This window comes from Megalops cyprinoides, chromosome 8 (genome assembly GCF_013368585.1).
Source record: "Megalops cyprinoides isolate fMegCyp1 chromosome 8, fMegCyp1.pri, whole genome shotgun sequence".
NCBI lineage: Eukaryota > Metazoa > Chordata > Actinopteri > Elopiformes > Megalopidae > Megalops > Megalops cyprinoides.
In genome coordinates this window covers 5,962,658-5,982,540 of record NC_050590.1, presented here as the reverse complement: position 1 = coordinate 5,982,540, position 19,883 = coordinate 5,962,658, and the positions used below count along the sequence as shown (strand labels likewise).

At 48.0% G+C, this 19,883-nt stretch overlaps 1 protein-coding gene across 1 annotated transcript in view; it reads left to right on the top strand.

The window, feature by feature from the left end:
* Positions 1-19,883, top strand: part of myo9ab (myosin IXAb) — a 171,574-nt gene that overhangs the window by 92,664 nt on the left and 59,027 nt on the right. The window contains exons 6-10 of the mRNA XM_036535787.1: positions 1,377-1,476; positions 4,039-4,092; positions 7,629-7,726; positions 8,138-8,264; positions 14,166-14,255. Coding sequence (XP_036391680.1) covers positions 1,377-1,476; positions 4,039-4,092; positions 7,629-7,726; positions 8,138-8,264; positions 14,166-14,255 — 469 coding nt within the window. The remainder of the gene's footprint in view (positions 1-1,376; positions 1,477-4,038; positions 4,093-7,628; positions 7,727-8,137; positions 8,265-14,165; positions 14,256-19,883) is intronic.

The following is a 19,883-nucleotide window of genomic DNA, read 5'->3' as shown; positions in this document are numbered from 1 at the left end:
GCACCATAGAATGGATGGGGCTATCAGTTGCTGTCATTCGTTCATGTGAACCAATTGTAGCATTTTGCTATGATGAGCAAAGTCCTTTGATTGGTCCATGTGAGTAACTAGTTTGCAGCCTGTGGTGGCTTCATTCATTATGTGGTTTATGAAGCCTTGCCTCACCATAGCCAGTAGCAGCCAAAACTGTGCAGTAAGTGCCATTTGCCTGATGTATGCACAGGTACTGTATGCTTTCACTATTTATACAAGGCAGAATAAAAAAAAAACCCTGGGGCTTCCCTAAAGACCTGCTGCCCCCATTATACGGCTATTAATAAAACTGCTCTCAATGTCACCTGGACGTCTGGGTTAGGGTACCCTACTCTTTCAAAACACCCCCATCTCTGCCACACTGCCGCAGAACCTCAGTCCTGTCACTCCAGCGGGTAACCCCTCACCTGTCCGACTGCTCTTTGCCCTGTCTGTCATTTCGCAAGGGTACCTGGTAACAGGCTGTTATTATTATATGATAATGTTCAGCTCAAAGTCCAGCAGCATACATTGACACGACCAATTAATCACCAGGTACTGGGAAAAAGATTCACTGATAAAGACGGACAGGTCACATTGCTCTAGAAATATCTCTACAAATAATTTTATTGCCTGGTGAAACACACGCAAGTGGATATGGAGTTTTTCCGCTCCTACAAGTGGCTCTTGGCATTCTCACTCTGTCACCAAACCTGGTGAAATGTTACTGCTGCCAGGATGCATCAGTCTGTCCGGCCAGTGTTATTTCATCTGCTGTCTGCTACCCTCTAGACACCATCAACACTTTGAATGTAATCTCTGAGTCTTTGGGAGAGTTATCCCGTCAGTCAGTATGTTCAGATGCTGCTTTTTTAATTTATGATGTAGCAGGTTTATATTGTTTCAAAAATTCAGCCCGATGGTAAAAGTAACAAACATCCAGTAACAAAATACCATACTTTCAAAAAACATTTCTTTACCGCCACCCCCCCCCCCAACCAGCCCAGGCCCAGTTGAGGCCCTCTGACCCAGGCCCTTGTGGAGCAGGGGGCCGGCCTGTGGGCCTCTGCCCGGCTCTTATGGAGACGGATGGCTGCCTGTGGCCTCCCAGTGCCGCTGGAGTTAGTCCCGCTGGGGGAGGCAGGGTGCTCGCATCTGCGCCAATCTCTGTGACCCCGTGACCCCTTCACCACAGCTCTGCCCCGAGAGCACCACATGTAGCCCACACAGCGCGCCTCTCTGTCCGGGGACAGGATGGAGCTGTTTGCTTCTGCTGCTGCTGCTGCTGCTGCTGCTATCGATTTGCCCGTGTTTATATGCTGGGCTCAGGAGAGCTCTCTGATTGGTGGCTGCTTTCCTTTCAGGAACTACCATGTTTTCTACTACCTGCTGGCAGGAGCAAGTGAAGAGGAGAGGACAGCTTTTCACCTCAGGCAGCCTGAAGAGTACCATTACCTCAACCAGGTGGGGCTTGCGGCATTCTCCTTCCTGTATACAGCCTACTGCAGCCATCTTTACATAGGACCCCTTTTCAAACTGGAAGCCCTTTAGTTATCTCTCAAGCTATAGGTTACATATTACCCTACTCAAACGTCCTCTTTGTCCCCAGCCCACAACACAGCCTGTGTCTGTATATAGGAAGTAAAAGGAGTGGTCAGATCTGACAAAGACAGCTATAGATGCAGGTTCCTCTCTTGTGTATTTCTGGTGTTTGTGCTGTATGTTGTCGAGGCTGATGAGCAGGAAGTGAGTTGTGCTGAGAGGGGGGCACACACGCATCTCTGCAAGCGCCCTGCTGCCGCTGGCTAACAGAGGGGGCCCGGGACTGGACCACTGAAGCACTCTCGCTCTCGCCTCACAAACAGGAAAGAGGGGGAAAGCAGGGCGCAGAGGAAACAGAGGAAACAGATTCCATTGTTCGTTCCTTTCAGCGTGGCCCCGAACGTCTGTCTGTGCACCGCCCAGCAGACACCCTTAAAAGGCCTAATCCTTCCCAAAAAAAAAAAAAAAAAAAACACAAGCGCGTCGCTGTTTGTGTTCAGCCCCCATTTCCATGGCGACACCGTGTGTCTGCGTGGATGGGATGGCTGTCTGGAACAAGGTCTGAGTCCATCTGTGGTGGATGTGTGAGATTGCGTGCCCACTGCTCTTTGTCAGACATCTGGCAGTTGATGAGCTGCGGTCTGGTAGGCTCTCAATACCCCAGCACTCCCTGTCCTGTAGTCTCTTAGTGTCCCAGTCCCTCAGTCTTAGAGCCCCTCGGTGTCCCAGTCTCTCAGTGTTGGAGTCCCTCAGTGCCCCAGTATCTCAGTTTTAGAGTCCCTCAGTGTCCTAGTCTGTCAGCCTTAGAGCCCCTCAGTGCCCCAGTATCTCAGTCTTTGAGTCCATCAGGGTCCCACTCTCTCAGTCTTAAGGCCTCTCAGTGTCCCACTCCCTCAGTGCCCCACTCCCTCAGTGTCTGACTCACTCAGTGTCCTAGTCTGTCAGCCTTAGAGCCCCTCAGTGCCCCAGTATCTCAGTCTTTGAGTCCATCAGGGTCCCACTTTCTCAGTCTTAGAATCCCTCAGTGCCCTGGTCCCTCTTGGCACATAATCTCCCACACGCTTCTGAGCAGCACAGCCGCCACGCTGCCCTTCCCTCGGGGGGCTCCACCCCACTCTCCTAGCACACACAGGGACCACGCTGTGTCATATCAGCATCCGTCTGGTTCTTCTCACACACCGGCAGTAACTCAAAGCTCGGTGGCCATCCCCTCATCTTACGTCAGGGACTGAAACCACCGAGACGTTATCCTGCACAAACACGTTCCATAAAAAACAACCAAGAGCGCCCCCCCCCCTTGGTTATTTACATAATTCTTAATTTTCATCCGCCCTTTTGGTATTTTCAGTTCTTGTATAAACCTGAACACTCTCCTGAAGAGGGGCGTGAATTCTTTCCATATTTCAGCGGTTCTGTCACACCCCCTCGCTTCCCCAACTTGTGTATTGAAACGAGCCCTTTCCCAGAATAGCCAGAGCGCATGGAGTATTTCACAATTTACACTCTAAGCCTTCTTGGGAATGGAAAGAGTTTTTTTTCTTCCTGTACTGCGTGAACCATTGCTGTCTTTCTCGCCTCTGTCTGAAGGTCTCATTTGTTGGTTTGTTATTCTGATGGTTGTGAATTTATTTCTCTGTGAGTGTATTTAAGGTGAAAGAAGGGAGTTGTCCCTTAAAGCATTGAGCAGTCAGAGGGCCTCATTGATACTGTCTTTAATCTCACTAGTTCTTCTCTTGACATGAATGCATAAACACAGAATGGGAAGGACTTGCATAATCTCTGTAATGAGCTTGTTTAGCCGTAGTGGTCAAATCCAGAGCTTGAGCCTCACGGCCTGTCCTAATGACTCCATCTGTGCCTTGTGAGAGAGCAAGTTTGTGTGTGTTTGTGTGTGAGAGAGTAATAGAGATAGAGTAATATTACAGAGTACATGTCAAAGTGAGTGATTTTGTTAGTGGTTTTGTGTATGTAAGAGGGAAAAGATGAGCGTGTGTGTGTTTGTGTGTGTGTGTGAGAGAGAGAAAAGATAAGTTTGTGTGTGTGTGTGTGTGTTTGTGTGGGTCTGTGTGAGAGGGGGAGAGAGAATGAGAAGATGAGTGTGTGTGTGTGTGTGTGTGAGAGGGAGAGAGAGAATGAGAAGATGAGTGTGTGTGTGTTTGTGTGGGTCTGTGTGAAAGAGGGAGAGAGAGAATGAGAAGATGAGTGTGTGTGTGTGTGTGTGTGAGAGAGAGAGAGGGAAAGAGAGAGAATGAGAAGATGAGTGTGTGTGTGTGTGTGAGAGAGAGAGAGAGAGGGAGAGAGAGAGAATGAGAAGATGAGTGTGTGTGTAAAAAAGTCCAGTCCAGGTTTCCATGTTTGCTTTTGCTCCTCTATTAACAGCATGCTTTATCTTCTGTGTTGTGTTTATGCGTGTGTGTGTGATTGCATATGTGTGTGTCTGTGTGTGTGTGTAATGCCACCTAACCCCCTCTACCTTACTTCCAGATGACAAAGAAACCCCTCAGACTGCACTGGGAAAATTACTATGAGAGTGAACCGGTCAGTATTTCCTTTGTTTTGTGGGTGCTGCTGGGATCCACCACTGCTTTTTTTTCCCACAATCCACTTCCAGAGTGCTCGTCTCATGCACATTTCCCCACAGCCCGATCCACACACACCATCCACCCCCTGCCCCCCCACCAACCCCCCCCCCCCCACCCTTCCATTTCCTTCTCCGCGTTTATATAGTGGTTTGATTTGTGTATTGTTTGGGCTGTGCATTGTCTGCCACAATGTGCTCGGATCCTCCCGCCCCCCCTTCTCTCTCTCTCTCTCTCTCTCTCTCTCTCTCTCTCTCTCTCTCTCTCTCTCTGCCTGCTTTGGTCATTGTGATTTCTTGTGTTGGACTTGGTACGGTTCGCGCGCTCCGTCTTTCTCTCTCTCTCTCTCTCTCTCTCTCTCTCTCTCTCTCTCTCACACTCTCACTCTCTCCCTCTCCCTCTCTCTCTCTCTCTCCCTCTCTCCCTCTCTCTCTCTCTCTCCCTCTCTGGCCGCGGCAGCGGCGGCGGCATCACGGAGCCCAGTGAGTGCAGCTGCTATTTATAACTCTCTGAAACCCTGAGGATCCCCGGGCCAGGTCTATCTGCATCCGCATCTGCCAGCAAACACTTTGTGGAAGATTGAATAAAGGCAGAGAGATAGCACAGCTGCAAGCACAGACAGTTCTCTTATTTGCAGAGGGAAGGTTTCTTTGGCTGAAACTGTGTGCGTTGTTTATGTAGCCTCACAGTAGCTTGTCTTGGACCCCCCCAGCCCGTACACCCGTGCCCCCCTCCTCCTTTCCTCTACCCAGGGTCCCCCCCCACTGCTAGAGCAGATCCTGTATGACAGTGCTCCAGAGGGCCTGTCCTCCCTATACCTCCTGTTCACTGTCAGGCCTGGATGACCTCTGACCTTTGAGGGGAGGGTATGGAGTTCAGCTGTCTCATTGGTGCAGCCTGGCTGTCATTGCACTCTGAGCACAGCAACTTAGAGGCTTTCAGATAATTCAGCTTTAAACAGGAACTCAAACCTGCTCCAAATCCCCAGGTCAGGGGAAAACATTGAGACCTCCAGACAGCTCTGTGTACAGTCCATGGCTTTCTGTAGTGAACGTTCACTAGAAGCACAGTCAAAGAAACTCTTGCCAACACAAGAAGTCAATGACCAAAAAAAGAAGAATAAAAAAGAGATGGGTGTGGTGTTTGTGTTTCACTTGGTGGTGATTCATTCGGTGGCGGTTCTTGGTGTGGTTGAAACTCTTGCGTGCGTGCCCGCACGTGTGTGCGTGCGTGCGTGCGTGTGTTTGCGTGTGTGTGGCATGCCGTCTTGCCCTCTTGCTCATCTTGCTCCGAGGGAACTGAGAGTTCCTCTCACACTCATGTGCTGCTCAGATGTCTCACAGTGTAAGTTTACTCAGGGCTTTAGTTTGGGGTAAAAAGGTAAGTCACCCTGCTGGCCCACTATCGGGACCACTAAGCCATCCCTTCTCTGCCTCTGCAACACTCGTAATAACTGCGTCAGAATATGCCAACATATATTTATTTTGCTCCAGCTGCAGTATATTTTTCTACAAGTCAGAGACCTAATTGCTTACAAGATGGTAAGGATCCCAGCCTACTGTGCATATGTTTTAGTGTAGTTAACATTTAGTGATTGGTTTTTTTTTTTTTTTTTTGAGCCAGCAGCAGATACTCGCAGTTGTTTTACTTGAGTGAAGTTTGTGTTACACTGACCTTCACCAATCCTTTTGGTGTTGACTTTTTAATGCCACGAATGGTGATTATTAGCATCTGAAATGAATAAAACCCAGCAATTCTGAAATGCTTTTGCTCCAAGCCCCAGCCTCTAAAATACCTTTTATATTGTCTCAAATCTGCACTGTTTTCATTGGGAAGAACCAGTGCTTTTAACTTGAGAAATGACCCTTTTTACATTTCCCTACACTGGAAACTTGAAAGAAAGCTAAACAAGCAGGAGTAAGAATCCGACCCAAACCGTAAAAAGAGAATGCACAAATTTAGGAGGCAGTTCCCACTCCAGAGGTGCGTGCCTGCCCGTCGCCTCGGCACGCGGTAATTATGGCATCGGTTGGTGGAACCGGCCGACAGAGGGAAGACGCGCTCTCGTTAAAGAGAGGATGTGCTTCTGCAGACCCGCCTGTCTTGCTGTGTGGAGGAAATGGGCACTGGGCTCCAGCTGGACAGGGTTGCATCAGATGGCACCGGTTCCTCACTGCCCCGCCCCCCCCCACCCTCGTGCCCACTCTCTCTGAAGGGCACTCCTCTTACCAACAGCACCCTTGTATGCGTAGGGTTGGGGGGCTCACATACTTAGGGCTCATGTAATTGAATAATAGCAGGGGGTCTGGGTGCATAGCAATCCCCTGGGGTGACCCAAAGTCTCACTTAAGACATCTGGTCCCCCCCCCCCCACACTGCTTGGCTGCTTGAAGCACCACCCCTTTGTAATGTGTGCCTTTTTCCGCATATGGTTAGTTTTTTTTTTTTTTTCCTTTTTTATCACACTTACATTTTCAGAATACCACATCATCACATTCTTTGACACTCCAGTGCCCCTTTAGAAATTCATATTTTCCTTTCGTTCATATTTTGGCAGCGGTGAAGGTGTGATATTGGAGTGTTATGCAGCCCCCCCCCTCCCCCCCCCGTCACAGATTCCACAGAGTCTGAAGATTAGTCTCATGAATCTGATATGAATTTTAACAGTGCAATCGTTTGCCTTACCTTTCGTTTGGCTTGGCGGGGAGCCAAATGAATTAGAGCAGTTCAGGTTTTCTACAGGGGCAGAGTGCAGGCGTGTGTATACTGGGAATGAACCGTGACGACACAGAGCTGCTCAAGCGAGACATTCTTCATATTGTCTTTGCTCTTTGTTTGAGCCGCAGTCCCCTCGTACGCCCTCCTTTCCATCAAAAATGACTGCATTGTTTATTATCTCAACAATCCAGGCCAAATTTCCATGAACTGCGCCGAATAAAAGACTGTTTTCCACCGCGCCGAGTGGAACGTACATGTCCTCACATTTAGCGACCAGAAGTATGCGGCAACTGGGTTCGCTTTGACCAAAACCGCAAAATGTGACACGGTCTCTGAGTGAGGCTGCCTCTTGAGTGAGGGTGCTGGTCTTGTTGTGCTGTTGCATAAAATGGCAACAAACCCACTTTAAGCTTCCAGATGGCATAGATAATGACCCAGGATTAGTGTTTTTTTTTTTTTTCCGCCCATTTTTTTTTTTAAATCAAACATTATGATGTCACTGATTGAAGGAAAAGAAGTGTGATTTGATTGGACAGGCAGCAGAGTGCTTTATCAGTCTTAGCTGGTACAATAGAATGCCAAGCAAGAGTGCCAGAGGTCAGCTTCAGCGCCTGTACTGGGTCACACTCATCCTCCGATGTTTCCAGTGACCGTGATTGATCTCCAGTGTAGATCCCAGAAGGTGGGGGTTCAGATGAGGATGGTCTCGGTTCCCCCCGAGTTGTGGCGTACCGTGCGGTGTGCTGACTCTCTTTCCCTCGGTGTTGAAACCGGCAGGACTGCTTCACCGTGGAGGGGGAGGATCTGAAGCACGACTTCGAGCGACTACAGCTGGCCATGGAGATGGTGGGCTTCTTGCCCGCCACACGGAAACAGTACGTCCTCACAGAACACCACGCCGCTGTCCTCGCAAGACCCCATGCCACAAATACACATGCACACGCCCAAATTAACACACACACACGCACGCACGCACGCACACACGTACACGCACACATGCACATGCATGGGTGCACACATGCTCGCACACTTACACAAGTACACACACGTGTATACACATGCGCACTCAGACACACACGCAAGAGTATGTTTACTGACAGAGATGTGTACACAGCCATACATGCGCACACATATGCATGCACAAATACACACAGACACTCCATCTCTTATCACTACACAGGAGCTGCTACTGATTCTCCTGTGTTTCAGTATCTACAGGTTGCATGGTCTCTTGTCAGAACCAGTTGTCTAATCTGACATTTTGGTTTTTTTGCCCTCTCCCACAGAATCTTCTCCCTGCTGTCGGCCATTCTACATTTAGGGAACATCCGTTACAAAAAGAAGACCTACCGCGACGACTCCATCGACATCTGCAACCTGGAAGTGCTGCCCGTTGTATCAGAGCTGCTGGAGGTGAGAGAGCGTTTGAAATATCTGTGGCACTGCAGTATGCGAATATTGTTAGCCCGCTTGGCGCACAGTCAAGCTAAACGGCATATTTGTGGCTACCTTAATTTAAATTCTGTCTTTTGAAATAGTTTCTTTTTCCCTGTTGTTTCATCTGAGCACGGAGCAAGTCTTGACAGTTGAGTCAGAAGCAAGGAATAGTTGAACTGTGCCAGAATTCATACTTTCACTGCAAAGAAAGGGCTGCATTGATTATCACAAATATTTAAGATGATCACAGAGAGTCTTTTTTGCTCAGATCTGTTTTGCTGTTGCAGAGCTCCCAAACCAATGTTTGCTCGCAGCAAATTGTTCGTGATAGCCGCAATTTGTGGATTATGTGTCTGCACCAGAATTGCTTAGCAGCAGAAAATTTTTTTTGAGCAGGTCTGAGAGTACTGCGTGGCTCTGCGCTCTGGGAATTGCCGGAGTAACAGTGAGAATCACAATTTCTGTAATTCCTGTTAAACCAGTATCTCGTTCTGAGCCCCTTCTCTGTCGACTCCGACTTGACAAGCCTAATGAATGAATAATTGACCTTGTATGGCACCTCTCATTCCTGTCATGGATCTCAGGCTGTATTTATTGAGCACTTTCCCCCCTCGTGGCAGGGGCTAACTCACCTCTGCCGTGGATGGATAGCACCCACTTGGGTGATGCCTGGCAGCTATTTATGCCATAAACCTCGCCACGTGAAGACTGAGCTGTGAGAGGTGAGGGATTTATTTAGGCGGTCAAACTGGGGGATGATTAGAGGGGTCAAAGGGACAGAGGCACATGCGCGGGATGTGGCCGGTACACCTGGGGGAACACCTTTTTCTCTGACATGCTCTAACCCTGCTTAGACCCTGCATGCTTGCGGGACCTCACTGGTAGAACATTAACGGCCAGTTGTTAAAAGAGGGGTGAGGCCCTTCTGTAGGAGCTCTTTGAAGGCGGAGTGCGGTGAACTGACTGACCCCCTTGCCCCCCGTCCACAACCACCCCCCCCCAAGGTACACCCACCCCTCTGTCCTTCCTCCCATTGGCCCAGGGAGAAGGGCTGATGGGACCGCTGAGTTTTTCTGTCCAAATTGGGCTTAAATGTAAGATTGATGCTCTTGGACACACTGTAGGGGAACTACACCTACCTTTACTTTTTATGTAAGGACTTCTGTAATATTTTTTTTCAAGCTGACAAAGAAAGTCAGACTTCACTTTGACCTTATCGTGAAAACAACTTTCTCCTTGAAGCGTTTGTGAGTTTTCAGTAAGGTTTAGAATATGGGCATATATTTTTAAAAATGTGCTTTTCAGATACATTTGAGATACATGCATACATTTCAAATACATACACAATACGCTGCTTTCTCGTATGTACAGAAGTTGCGTGCGCGTATAGCAAAGTGTATTAATTCAGCATCAAATGCAATGATACATTCTTGATACATCCTTCCAGAAGAAGTCCCAGTGTCTGTGTGCCACGACAATGATCCCTCTGTTCACCAGGGTGCTGAATCAGCAGTTCAGTCTCCCAAGTGCAGCACAGAAATCTTTTCTTTTTTTGTGTGTCACTTCCAGGGTCACGTACACCAGGATGTATGGCGGTAGTGCATGGAAAAATGGAATTCCGACAGAAGAATTTGGTTTGCATGCAACGTATAATTTGATCATTTATAATTATGTGATGCGTTTGGCTCGGTTATTGAGTCATGAGACCGTTTCTCATTTTTTAATGTTTAAACAGTAGCCTGAGGGTAAAGATGGTGCGCTGATTTCAGCTCAGAAGAGCCTTTCTTCACCAGAATTCCTCTGATTGGTGTACCCTGCCCCCCACCCTTTCTGGTTTATCCGAAGTAGTATGTTGTAAGTCAAGTCAAGACCCTCATGTGATGGTCAGCCGTTTAATATGGCACATTTTTAAAGCCCTCCATTGCCTGCATTAGGCCATTCTGTCATTCCCTTACTGCTAAGGATAGTTTTCACACACAGAGGTAAAGGAAGGACAGTGTATATCATTTGCTGTCCAGTCACAAGACTCGAGTACTGAATGCATAGCCTCCCTACATATATCTCTCTTGTGTGATGTCATGCTGAAGTCAGTATTTGATTCGTTAACACTGTATGGTCTGTGGTTAGGAACGCCCACTTCCTTATTGCTGTAAGGTGTAGGGGAGTTAGATGAGGAGTTGAATCATGGCCTTCCTAAAAAAAATAACTAAAAAACAGAGGCATGAATCCTGCATTCAGGTCAAGGAGGGGGCTTAGTCAGTACATTTGTGCTTTTTAATTGGGAGCTGTCAAAGCTGAGGAGCTGATCTGAGCTGAGTGGGCGTGGCCCTTCCCACATCACACATCACACATCACATTGACATGATGCCAGGTTCTCCGTCCGCTGACCGGATGAGCTGGAGCCTTCAGAAAGGGAGCGGTCAAGCGTCTGTCATCAACAGGCAACCCCCCCCACCCCCACCCACCCCCAAAAAACATGAATCATAGACATGACATCATGGATAGAAGGCATGTGGTACTTAAAAGCCTGCTATGGTGTAAGCTTCTAAAAAAATTATGGTTGGGGGGGGAGAATTGAAAGAATTGAAAAAAAGGCAAGCGAGAAGGCCTGTGTTGGTTGAGCATAATTATAGTGATTGGTTTCAGATGATGTACAGGCAGAAAGAGAGGGAGAGACCGGGCGTGTGCGAGGCACATCCCTGAGCTTTGATGCAGGAGCCGATCCCTGGTGGAGGCAAAGTGTGCTGAGCTGGCAGCCCTTTAAATATGTCTTAGGGCACTTTGAAGGATGCCGGGAGTGTGTCTGACTGTGATGTGATGACAAAAATGACATGGGTACAGCATTGCCTGAGAACGAGAGAGAGAGAAAGAAAGAGAAAGAGTTTGTTGTTTATCAGTTTAACCTGTATACTTGTGTGTTTTCTTTTAATCTGTGTGGTTGTATTTGATTATATGCTTTATTGTTTCGTGCCGTTGCTGAGGCAACACAGTGCTTGTCTGTCTTGCCAGCACATTTGAATTTGAATTTGGCTTTGAGAGAGACATAGAGAGAGAGAGAGAGAGAGAAATAGATAGAGTAAGAGGCCTGTCCCTCTTTGGCGTGCCCTGACTGTCTGACGTCCTTGTCCTGCTCTGGCCGTTGCTGGAAGGACAGATGCTTTTTTTTTCTCTCCCCCCCTCGTACACTAGATTTCACACACATTTTCTCATTGTGCTCGCGAGAGCCATTGCGGGGCTCGATGAGCAGGCAAATTCGATCTACAAAAACCACAATCGCAGGGCTGAGCAGGGCTATTGAATTACCGATGAGACAAATACAGAAGAGGAGAGGAGAGAAAGCACGTTTAAGAGAACAACAGTTCCAAAATTGAATAAGTGGAACCAGTTACAATAGTCGAGGGAGAGAGTAGGTTGCTGGGGGTGTTTTTTTTTTCTGTCTTTGTCAGTGCCACATGTGTCTTGGATATGGAAGGAAGCACTTTCTGACCAAATGTTGAGGGACAGAGAAAAGGGTAGTTACTTTCCACCATGCATGCATGTGCTCTCTGTCACCGATCCACAGGCTCGACTTTAGAGCCAGATGATGTCACACGTTTGACCTGGACGGGCTCTGCTCCGCAGCACTAAAACAGGTGTGTGCATGCCTCAGGAATGAAACGCCACAGCTTCACGGCTTCTCTCCCTCTTTTCGTAGAAGGAGGCCTGCATTTTCTCATTAGATTTGGCTGCTGCCTCTGTCTGCACTCTAGACAGATTAAAGTCCCTTGGGAAAACCCAAGTCCTGGTAAATTTATGGTCTTTTTTATAGTTTTTCTTTTTTTGAAAGGATGAAAATTAAGTCTTGTCTTAGAGCTCCTGGAAAAAAAAAATCAGAGGGACTCCAGGATGTGGGACTGACAGGTCGGATCCTCGTTGGATCTGTCCCGGAGTGGGCACGGTCTGAAAGGTCACCACTGATTGATGGCAGTTTTCAGTCAAAGATTAACCCCCCCCAGAGGGCACGGATACAGTTCCTGGAAAGCAGGCTGTGGGCCCCATGCTGTGTGACTGTAGGAAACACCCCTCCACACCAAACCCCCTACCCCCCGCTGTGCTGGGAGGCCCGAGCCTGGTGAGGGCACAACCCTGACAGCACGCCGTACAGGAGGGTGTGGGGGAGGGGGGTGGGGGTTTGGTAGGAGCTCTTGTGCTTCTGTTTCCAAACCCCCCATGCAGCAGGCCCTATCCACAGAGACAGGAAGTCAGTCCTCAGGGTGATGGAGAGCCGTGCCCCTTTAGCTGGGCAGGAGGCGGGGCAGGAAGGAGAGCGGTGACCGTGCTCGCAGCGGTGAGTCGCTAGGACGGGCACACAAATTAAGCGAGAGACACGGCTTCGATGAGGGTCCCTCCGGCTGCTTCTGACGGGAGCCAGCGTCCGGAAGGAAACTGACAAACACGGCGTGTGCGTTAATTGCGCCAGGGATCAAAAGCCCTCAGACTCCAGCTGCGGAGCTGGACACGCCTGCATGATCCAGAAACGCATAAATAATCAGACGAGCTGTCCAGCGCCTGACTGTCAGTAATGACCGCAGTGAAAAGGGGCGGGGCGCTGCCGCCCTGCAGTGTTTCCCCGGCGACCCCTCATGGCTCTGACCTAATGGATTGCTGCCCGAGCCAACCCCACAGGAAGTCATCGGGTGCCAGTGTCACTGTTGGAGGCACAGCTGGCAGCATCGGCAGAGAGACTGTGGTTCATTCATTTGCTGATGCCTTTCCCTCTTGAGCGGTGGCAGTAAACATCCTTACTCAGGCTCAGAACCAGCCTGCTACCCCGGGATTCAGCTTTGTGAACCTGGGTTTTGAGCCCTGTGTTACAACCATTGCAGGCATGCGGCGGGATACTCGTATGTCACAGACGAAGCTTTCGTCACCATGTTTCCTGGTAACCCACGGCGACTGTAATCGAAAAGTTCAGTGGCAGTGGGATGTTGTCCCAGGCGTAAAGGACATCAGCTGGTCCATGTGCCCCCCCCCCCCCAATGCCGGATGTTTACCGCAGGATTAGCGCTGGGGGCCCATCTGTCAATAATTGGAAATAAATCTTTCTCACGACCATAAGTGCTACTAGATGTATTTTGGCATTCTTTCAGCCTCGTAACAAAACAATCTGCTGAATTAAAGTCTTAGCTGTATATATACGGGTTCCAAAATAGCAGCCTGGCCTTTGGTGTCGCTGCAGCTGGGTTTTTGGGTGGAAGTGACCTTACTCCATGCACGAGCTGACAGAAACTGCCGTTACAGTTCACTGCTGGATGAATTGCAGATTGTGTTTATGACATATACATGAATGACGGAGTCCATGGACTGTCAAGCTGTACGTAATTGCAGTACTACCTTGTAGTTTTTTTTTTACTGACTGTTTCCTGCAAGTTTACTCAGGAAGTTTTTTGAAATTAAAGAGCAAATGATTACATTACATCTGCATGTAGCAGATATGCTCTCATCCAGAGCGAATTCCAGCGCAAGAGAACAGAAGTGTATCCACGCAATTTACTTTTCTAATGGTCACAGAAAGCATAGAAAGTTGTTAGGTATTTTCTCATGAGTTCATGCTTCCAGCACATCTGAAAAGGGTTTAACCACGCCCCCCCCCCCCCCCCCAACCATCTCTATAAAACCTGTCAAATATCACACCTCTTGTCTCCTGGCCTCACTCGGTGATATGGACTGTATTAGTTTCTTTTTAAAAAACTTTTATGACCTTTTCTTCCTGAGTTCCGCTGGCCATGCCAGCCCTATAAAGCCGAGTCAGGCATGCTGGCTGCAGGTCTCCACTCATCGCTATGCAGATGCTGTCGTGGAAAATGAGGCCTTTTCCTCTCTCTCTCTGTTCCGCAGGTGAAGGAAGAGATGCTGTTTGAGGCCCTGACCACGCGGAAGACAGTGACCGTTGGAGAGAGGCTGATCGTGCCCTACAAGCTGGCCGAGGTGAGAGAGACTTTTTCTCCATACTTCTCAACACGGGCCCGCACAAATCCAGCCCAGAGCTCTCGGCTAAAAACATCCGCCCTGGCCTCAGCAGTTCCAAACCAAGAGAAGACAGAGTCACACAAAATATCGCACATTTTCGGGCACACTGTATGACTAATGTAATGCCAAATTTTATCTCCTCTTCAGTTTGACTTTTTTAAAAGGCACCCTGTTTTTTATGTGTCAGTCTGCATTTCCTGTTATTATTTAAATGTCACGATGACCTTCCCGAACACTTAATGAAAGAACAAAAACGTTTTGACGTAGTTCCGACGTTGTTCTTGCACAGTTCTGGCGTTACAATATGTAGTTTCAGGAATGCTGCATATGGTGCTGCTGCCTTTCGTATATGTATGGCACTTCCTGTTGCGTGCAACCTCTGTGACTTCCTGTTTCCTTTCAAATATGCTGCTCATACTTCCTCTGGAACTGGTGGAGTGACCAGAATGTTCCCTGGTCACCAAGCACTCCCACTTCCTGGTTTGTCACATGTAGGTATGCATATATCGTATTTCTGTTTCTCGGGTTACTTAGTGTGAAATAATGAGAAATGCATGTGAGTGTACCAGATGCACAAGAAAATGTACATAGCAAACTGTATCTGCCTGATTTGCGGTTGTTACCCAAAGGAAAAGCTTGCAAGGTAGAATGTTACAGCCCTGTCACAAGCATTTAGTGGGAAATATTATAGCCAGCTAGCTAACTGGTGGCCTATTAAGTAAGTAAACCAATAAACTGCTCTCATATTTGTTATGTTAAAAACCAAATGTGATATTAGTAACCCTGGAACCAGAAATATGATATACACCCATGTGATGAACCGGGAAGCTGGAGTTTGGCAGTCTGCGAAGGTTGTTAGGTTGCTAGGCTGTTACACAAGCCTCCTAGAGAGGGCGAATTCGGCAGAAAGTGCTTGCCAGTGTTTATTTCATTTCAGAGTCAGTATCAGTTCCCAGTTTGGGCACTAGGCAGCTTGTGTCTTGTATAATTATGCATGTCAAAGTCACAAAAATTTGAAGTGACGCGTAGCACATGTTGAATCTGTGATTTTGTGGCCAACGTTTGTGGAGGAGAGAAGACTGCGGTTTAGAAAAGTATCGCAAGTGTGAGAGCGCTCTTTAAGTGTTAGCCGCACAATCTGCATAACGCCTCGCGTTACTGTGTGTAGGAGGTTTCCGGGGGCGCTGTTACTCCTGGGGCGCTTGCACACCTCCCAGATTGTATTTTGTCTCATCTGAACGTATCTCAAAGTCTGTTCTGTTTGCTGGTTATGGTGATATTCAGCATCAACAAACTGTCAATCAGACTGTGGTCAATCTGCGCTGCTCTCAGTTAGTGGGGTTTATGGAAACAAATCGGGTGTGTAATTGTATAGGAGTAATGGGGTTTCTGTGTGATGGAGGCGCCGGTGATGAGAGGCGTCATTAAAAAGGGTACAGTAATTAGTTGACAGGTTCAAGATGGCTGCTGTGGAGCGGTAACCCAATCCTGGGCGCTTGGTGTGTGCGAGTCAGGGCTGAGGCTACAGAGGCATTATGTTATATTAGATTTTTAACATTATTGGCATTTAGCAGATGCTCTTGTATCCGTTACAGTTTTTAACAATGTTATCAGTTTATAGACCTGGATATTTACTGAGGCAATTGTGGATTAAGTACATTGCCCAAGGGTACAGTAGCCGTGTTTCAGCGGGGAATCGAACCGGCAACCTTTTGATTATGAGTCCTGCTCCTTAACCGCTGTGCTACGCTGCCGTCCCAGGCGGACGTGGGCGGGTGGCGCAGGGCGTCGGTGCAGCTGCTGGAAAGGGAGGGCGGGCCGGGTGCAGCTGCACTGCACGCGCTCAGATGGATGGCAGGCCGGGTCAAAGCAGATGTTCTCAGGGTCATTCGGTGTCGTGTGTGACGGAACCAGAGGAAGTGCTGTCACTGGCAGGATCCATAATCTCAGCCTTGAAAAGGTTAATAGCATGCTGCGACAGACAGAGAGGGGGAGAGAGAGGGACGGAGTGGAGGAGGAGTGTGTGTGTGTGTGTGTGTGTGGAGTAAGAGAGGGAGGGAGAGAGAAAACATTGTGTGTGGATATGGGAGTATGGGTGTATGCAGGAAGAGAGGGAAGGAGGGAGAGAGAAGAAGTGTGTGTGTGTGTGTGTGTGTGTGTGTGTGTGTGTGTGTGTGTGTGCCCGTGCGTGTGTGCGTGTGTGTGTGTGTGTGTGTGTGTGTGTGTGTTTATGGGTGGGAATGGAGTAGGAAGATGCATCTCTCCAGCTTCCTGAAACATGAACATAATGAACGTAATGCGCATGGGTCACGTGTTTGACACCATGCTACCATCATTCAAGAAGCATATGGGACTTCTCTTCATCATCTGCTTTCAGACATTCTAATGAGAGCAATTTGCATACAGTGCCTGAATATGTAAGCGAAGCTCTTGAACAGCCTTTAATTTTGACTCGAGCCCCCCTGTCCGGTCCCCAGCGTGTACTTCTCTCTGGAGTGCGGCTATAATGGTAACAGTGTGATTAAGCATTCGTCTCAATTTCCCAGCTAATGCAAGAAAAATGAAACGCCGACGGATCCGTTGCCTGACGAATAGCCCTCTCACCATCCTCAGCCACATTCGCGTTTGAGCCGCTCCCCAGAATCAGGCAGAGAGCTCTTCACATTTATTGAATCATTTCTCCTTCCCTCTCCGTGGCAGTAATAACGGTTTCTGCAGACATTTATATTCATATGTTGCTGCATGTTTTATTTCTCTTTGGTGTTTTTTCCTCGTCTACCATTAGCTTCATTTTTTTTTTTTTTTTTTTCAGTTGCGAGTCTGTGAATCCATGACCGACCACAACCACGAGAACTTAAAGCGGTCACTCTTTTATATAAAAGTGCGAGACATGTGCACGGAATGCTGAGTGTTGAATCTTCCTCATGTATACTTTGTGGTGTAACAATAGCTGTGTTCCCCCCCCCCCTCTAGCATTTGCATTGCAGCTGAAGAATGTGTGTATCCACTGCTGGAATACAAATGGCAGTCGGTATTGAAAGTGTAATCCTGCCTTTTGGCCAAGTTACGGCTGGCTTTCCTCTCATATTGCGGATAAAGAATGTGAAAGAGGCTTAGAAACATGCGGCGGTAACCTAATCGCTTCGCGAGATTGAAGAAATTTCGCAAACAGGCCCACGTTCAGAGGTTGTTTTGGGCTGAAGGCCTGTGTTGCAGAAGGTTCTGGTTTAAGTCATTTGATTTAATGTGCCAGTTCTTCGCCCCCTCCCACAAAAAAAAAAAAAACACAGTTTGTTTCTGCATCCTGAGGGTCAGTTTTTCCTGACCGTGATAAACACTCTGATCATCTCGGCACAGTGTTTACCAATTTCATCTCAGCTTGGTGTGACCCAGCTGACCCTATAGCCTCTTACCCACTTAGACCCGTATGACCAGTGGAATCCCATTGTCTTTGATGGAGAATTCTGGCTGCTGATGTCACACGCAGCTCTGCCCAAGAGGAGGTGGAATATGTAACCAGGCTGTAATGACAACATGGCAGTGTTGGACTTGGCTGCGTATGTGTTTTCACCTCATTTCGGTGGTATATGCAGCTTCTCCTCGCAGGTTAACAAGATGTCTAACTTGCTGCAAGCTGAGAAAAAAAAATGAAATGAAAATGAAACGAAAAAATGTGCTTCATTGGCAATGGAGCACTGTGTGTTCTGATAACTCCATCTTTAGCCCTGGTTTGACAGCAGGCGGGAGATATTTATGACCATTAAGGTATAGAAATCCAGAGGCCACTGTCATCTCTACCCTAAAAGAGATCAACACCTTTGTTTCTCAGCCTCCTGAAAGATGACTTTCGATTCCAAGTCTGTCCGACGTTACATAAACCCTGTTATTGTATAAGGACCAATCAAAGGGACTTGGAAGGGATTACTTTTTTTGGAAAGTATTTCTTCTAGGACAAAAGCATTGTCTTTCCAGCTGTCTTGTTTGCTTGCTTAAGATCGCCAGGTTCTGAAAGGCTGTCCATTGTGCTGAGGCCACACGGCCTCTTGCCTGGAGCCCTCCGGGAAGCAATCTGAAGTTCCAGCCTTCGGGGCTTTGGCAGAGAGAATGATCTGGAATCTGTGCTGAGGTTCTTTTTCTTAAGGTGCATCCCTTCTGAAAAGACCTGTGTGGTTAAGCTTCTGATAAAAGCAGCAGGCCCTGTTCCTCCTACTAATTGCTACCACACAGCCTATGCCGTTTCAGATAAGCTCATAAGAGTGCGCCGGCAGCCAATAATATTATTCCGCCTCTTCCTGTTTCCTGTCTTTTGAGGAGAGGCTCTGCAACAGTGCACGGCTAACAGAACTATTTACACTTGCTGCGGGGTATCCGGTTAATATTTTATATCATGTTCAGATGCAAGTTAAACTGAATTATAGGTATTGATGTTTCTTTGTCGATTCCTCGCACAACCACCCCCCCCCCCCCCCCCCGGCTTGAATGCTTGAAGATAATCAGTCTTTGTAACCTTCAGCTTTGCTTGCATGGAAAAACATCTGAGGGCTCAGAAGTGAAGTGTCTCTTTGTGAGATATGTCACAAATGTAAACAGCGGAGAATTATTATTGAAAAAAAAAAGGACAAGCCTTCCTTGAAGGGGAATGTACAGTAGGGTTTTTAATGAAAAGAATGTGAGGAAGGCTTGTGTCCCGAGCATAAGTAAACAAGTAGCAGCGCAAACGTTGAGCCAATGTAAACAGAACGCTCTCGAGCGTCTCCGGCGACGGGGCTGTTTCTCAGGGTTTGCCTTGAGAGCGAGCGGCGCTGGAATTCCTCAGGCTCTCCTGCTTTGCCTCTTGCTGGAGAAGTGTCCACATCCTGATGTTCATCGCTTAGCTTTCCAATGAAGCACATGTCCTCTTGTTTTGTTGGCGGGCGTTCAATGGCACACACACCTGTTTGGAAGATTGAGAGAACTGGTACCTGTATGCTGAACTGGAACATTACTGTTATTGGCGTTTAGCAGATGCGCTTATCCAGAGCGACTTACATAGGTTTTTTTTTTTTAACATATTACTTTTATACTGCTGGATATTTACTGAGTCAAATCTGGGTTAATCTGGGGTAGTGCCCCAGTGGGGAATTGAACCTTTCTGTTACGAGTCCTGCTCCTTACCACTATGCTACACTGCCGTCCTGGTGGCAGACATGGTCTCATCTTTCAAGAGCTTTTGCCCCCACGGAAGACATGGTCTCGTCTTTCAGGGGACCTTGCGATCTCATGGTCGCTCATCCAGCAGCGGTCACTCTCTCCCAGGGAGGACTTAGATGTTGAATAAGCCCCTTGGAGTCTTCCAGGATTTTCCCTTCTCCCTGAAGGGGTTTAGTGATCAGGGACAGTCCCAACACAGCACACAGCATGAGGAATGCTAAAACAGTTAACAGCAATGACCAGGAAACAACAAAGAGGTTCTGTGTGTTCATGATTCATTCAGACTGTAACAGTGAGAACACTTCTAGAATCAAGTCACCCATGTGGAATTATGATGCCCTATGAAGGCCTGTTGTGGCCTAGTGCATGCGTGCGTGCATGTGCGTGCATGTGTGC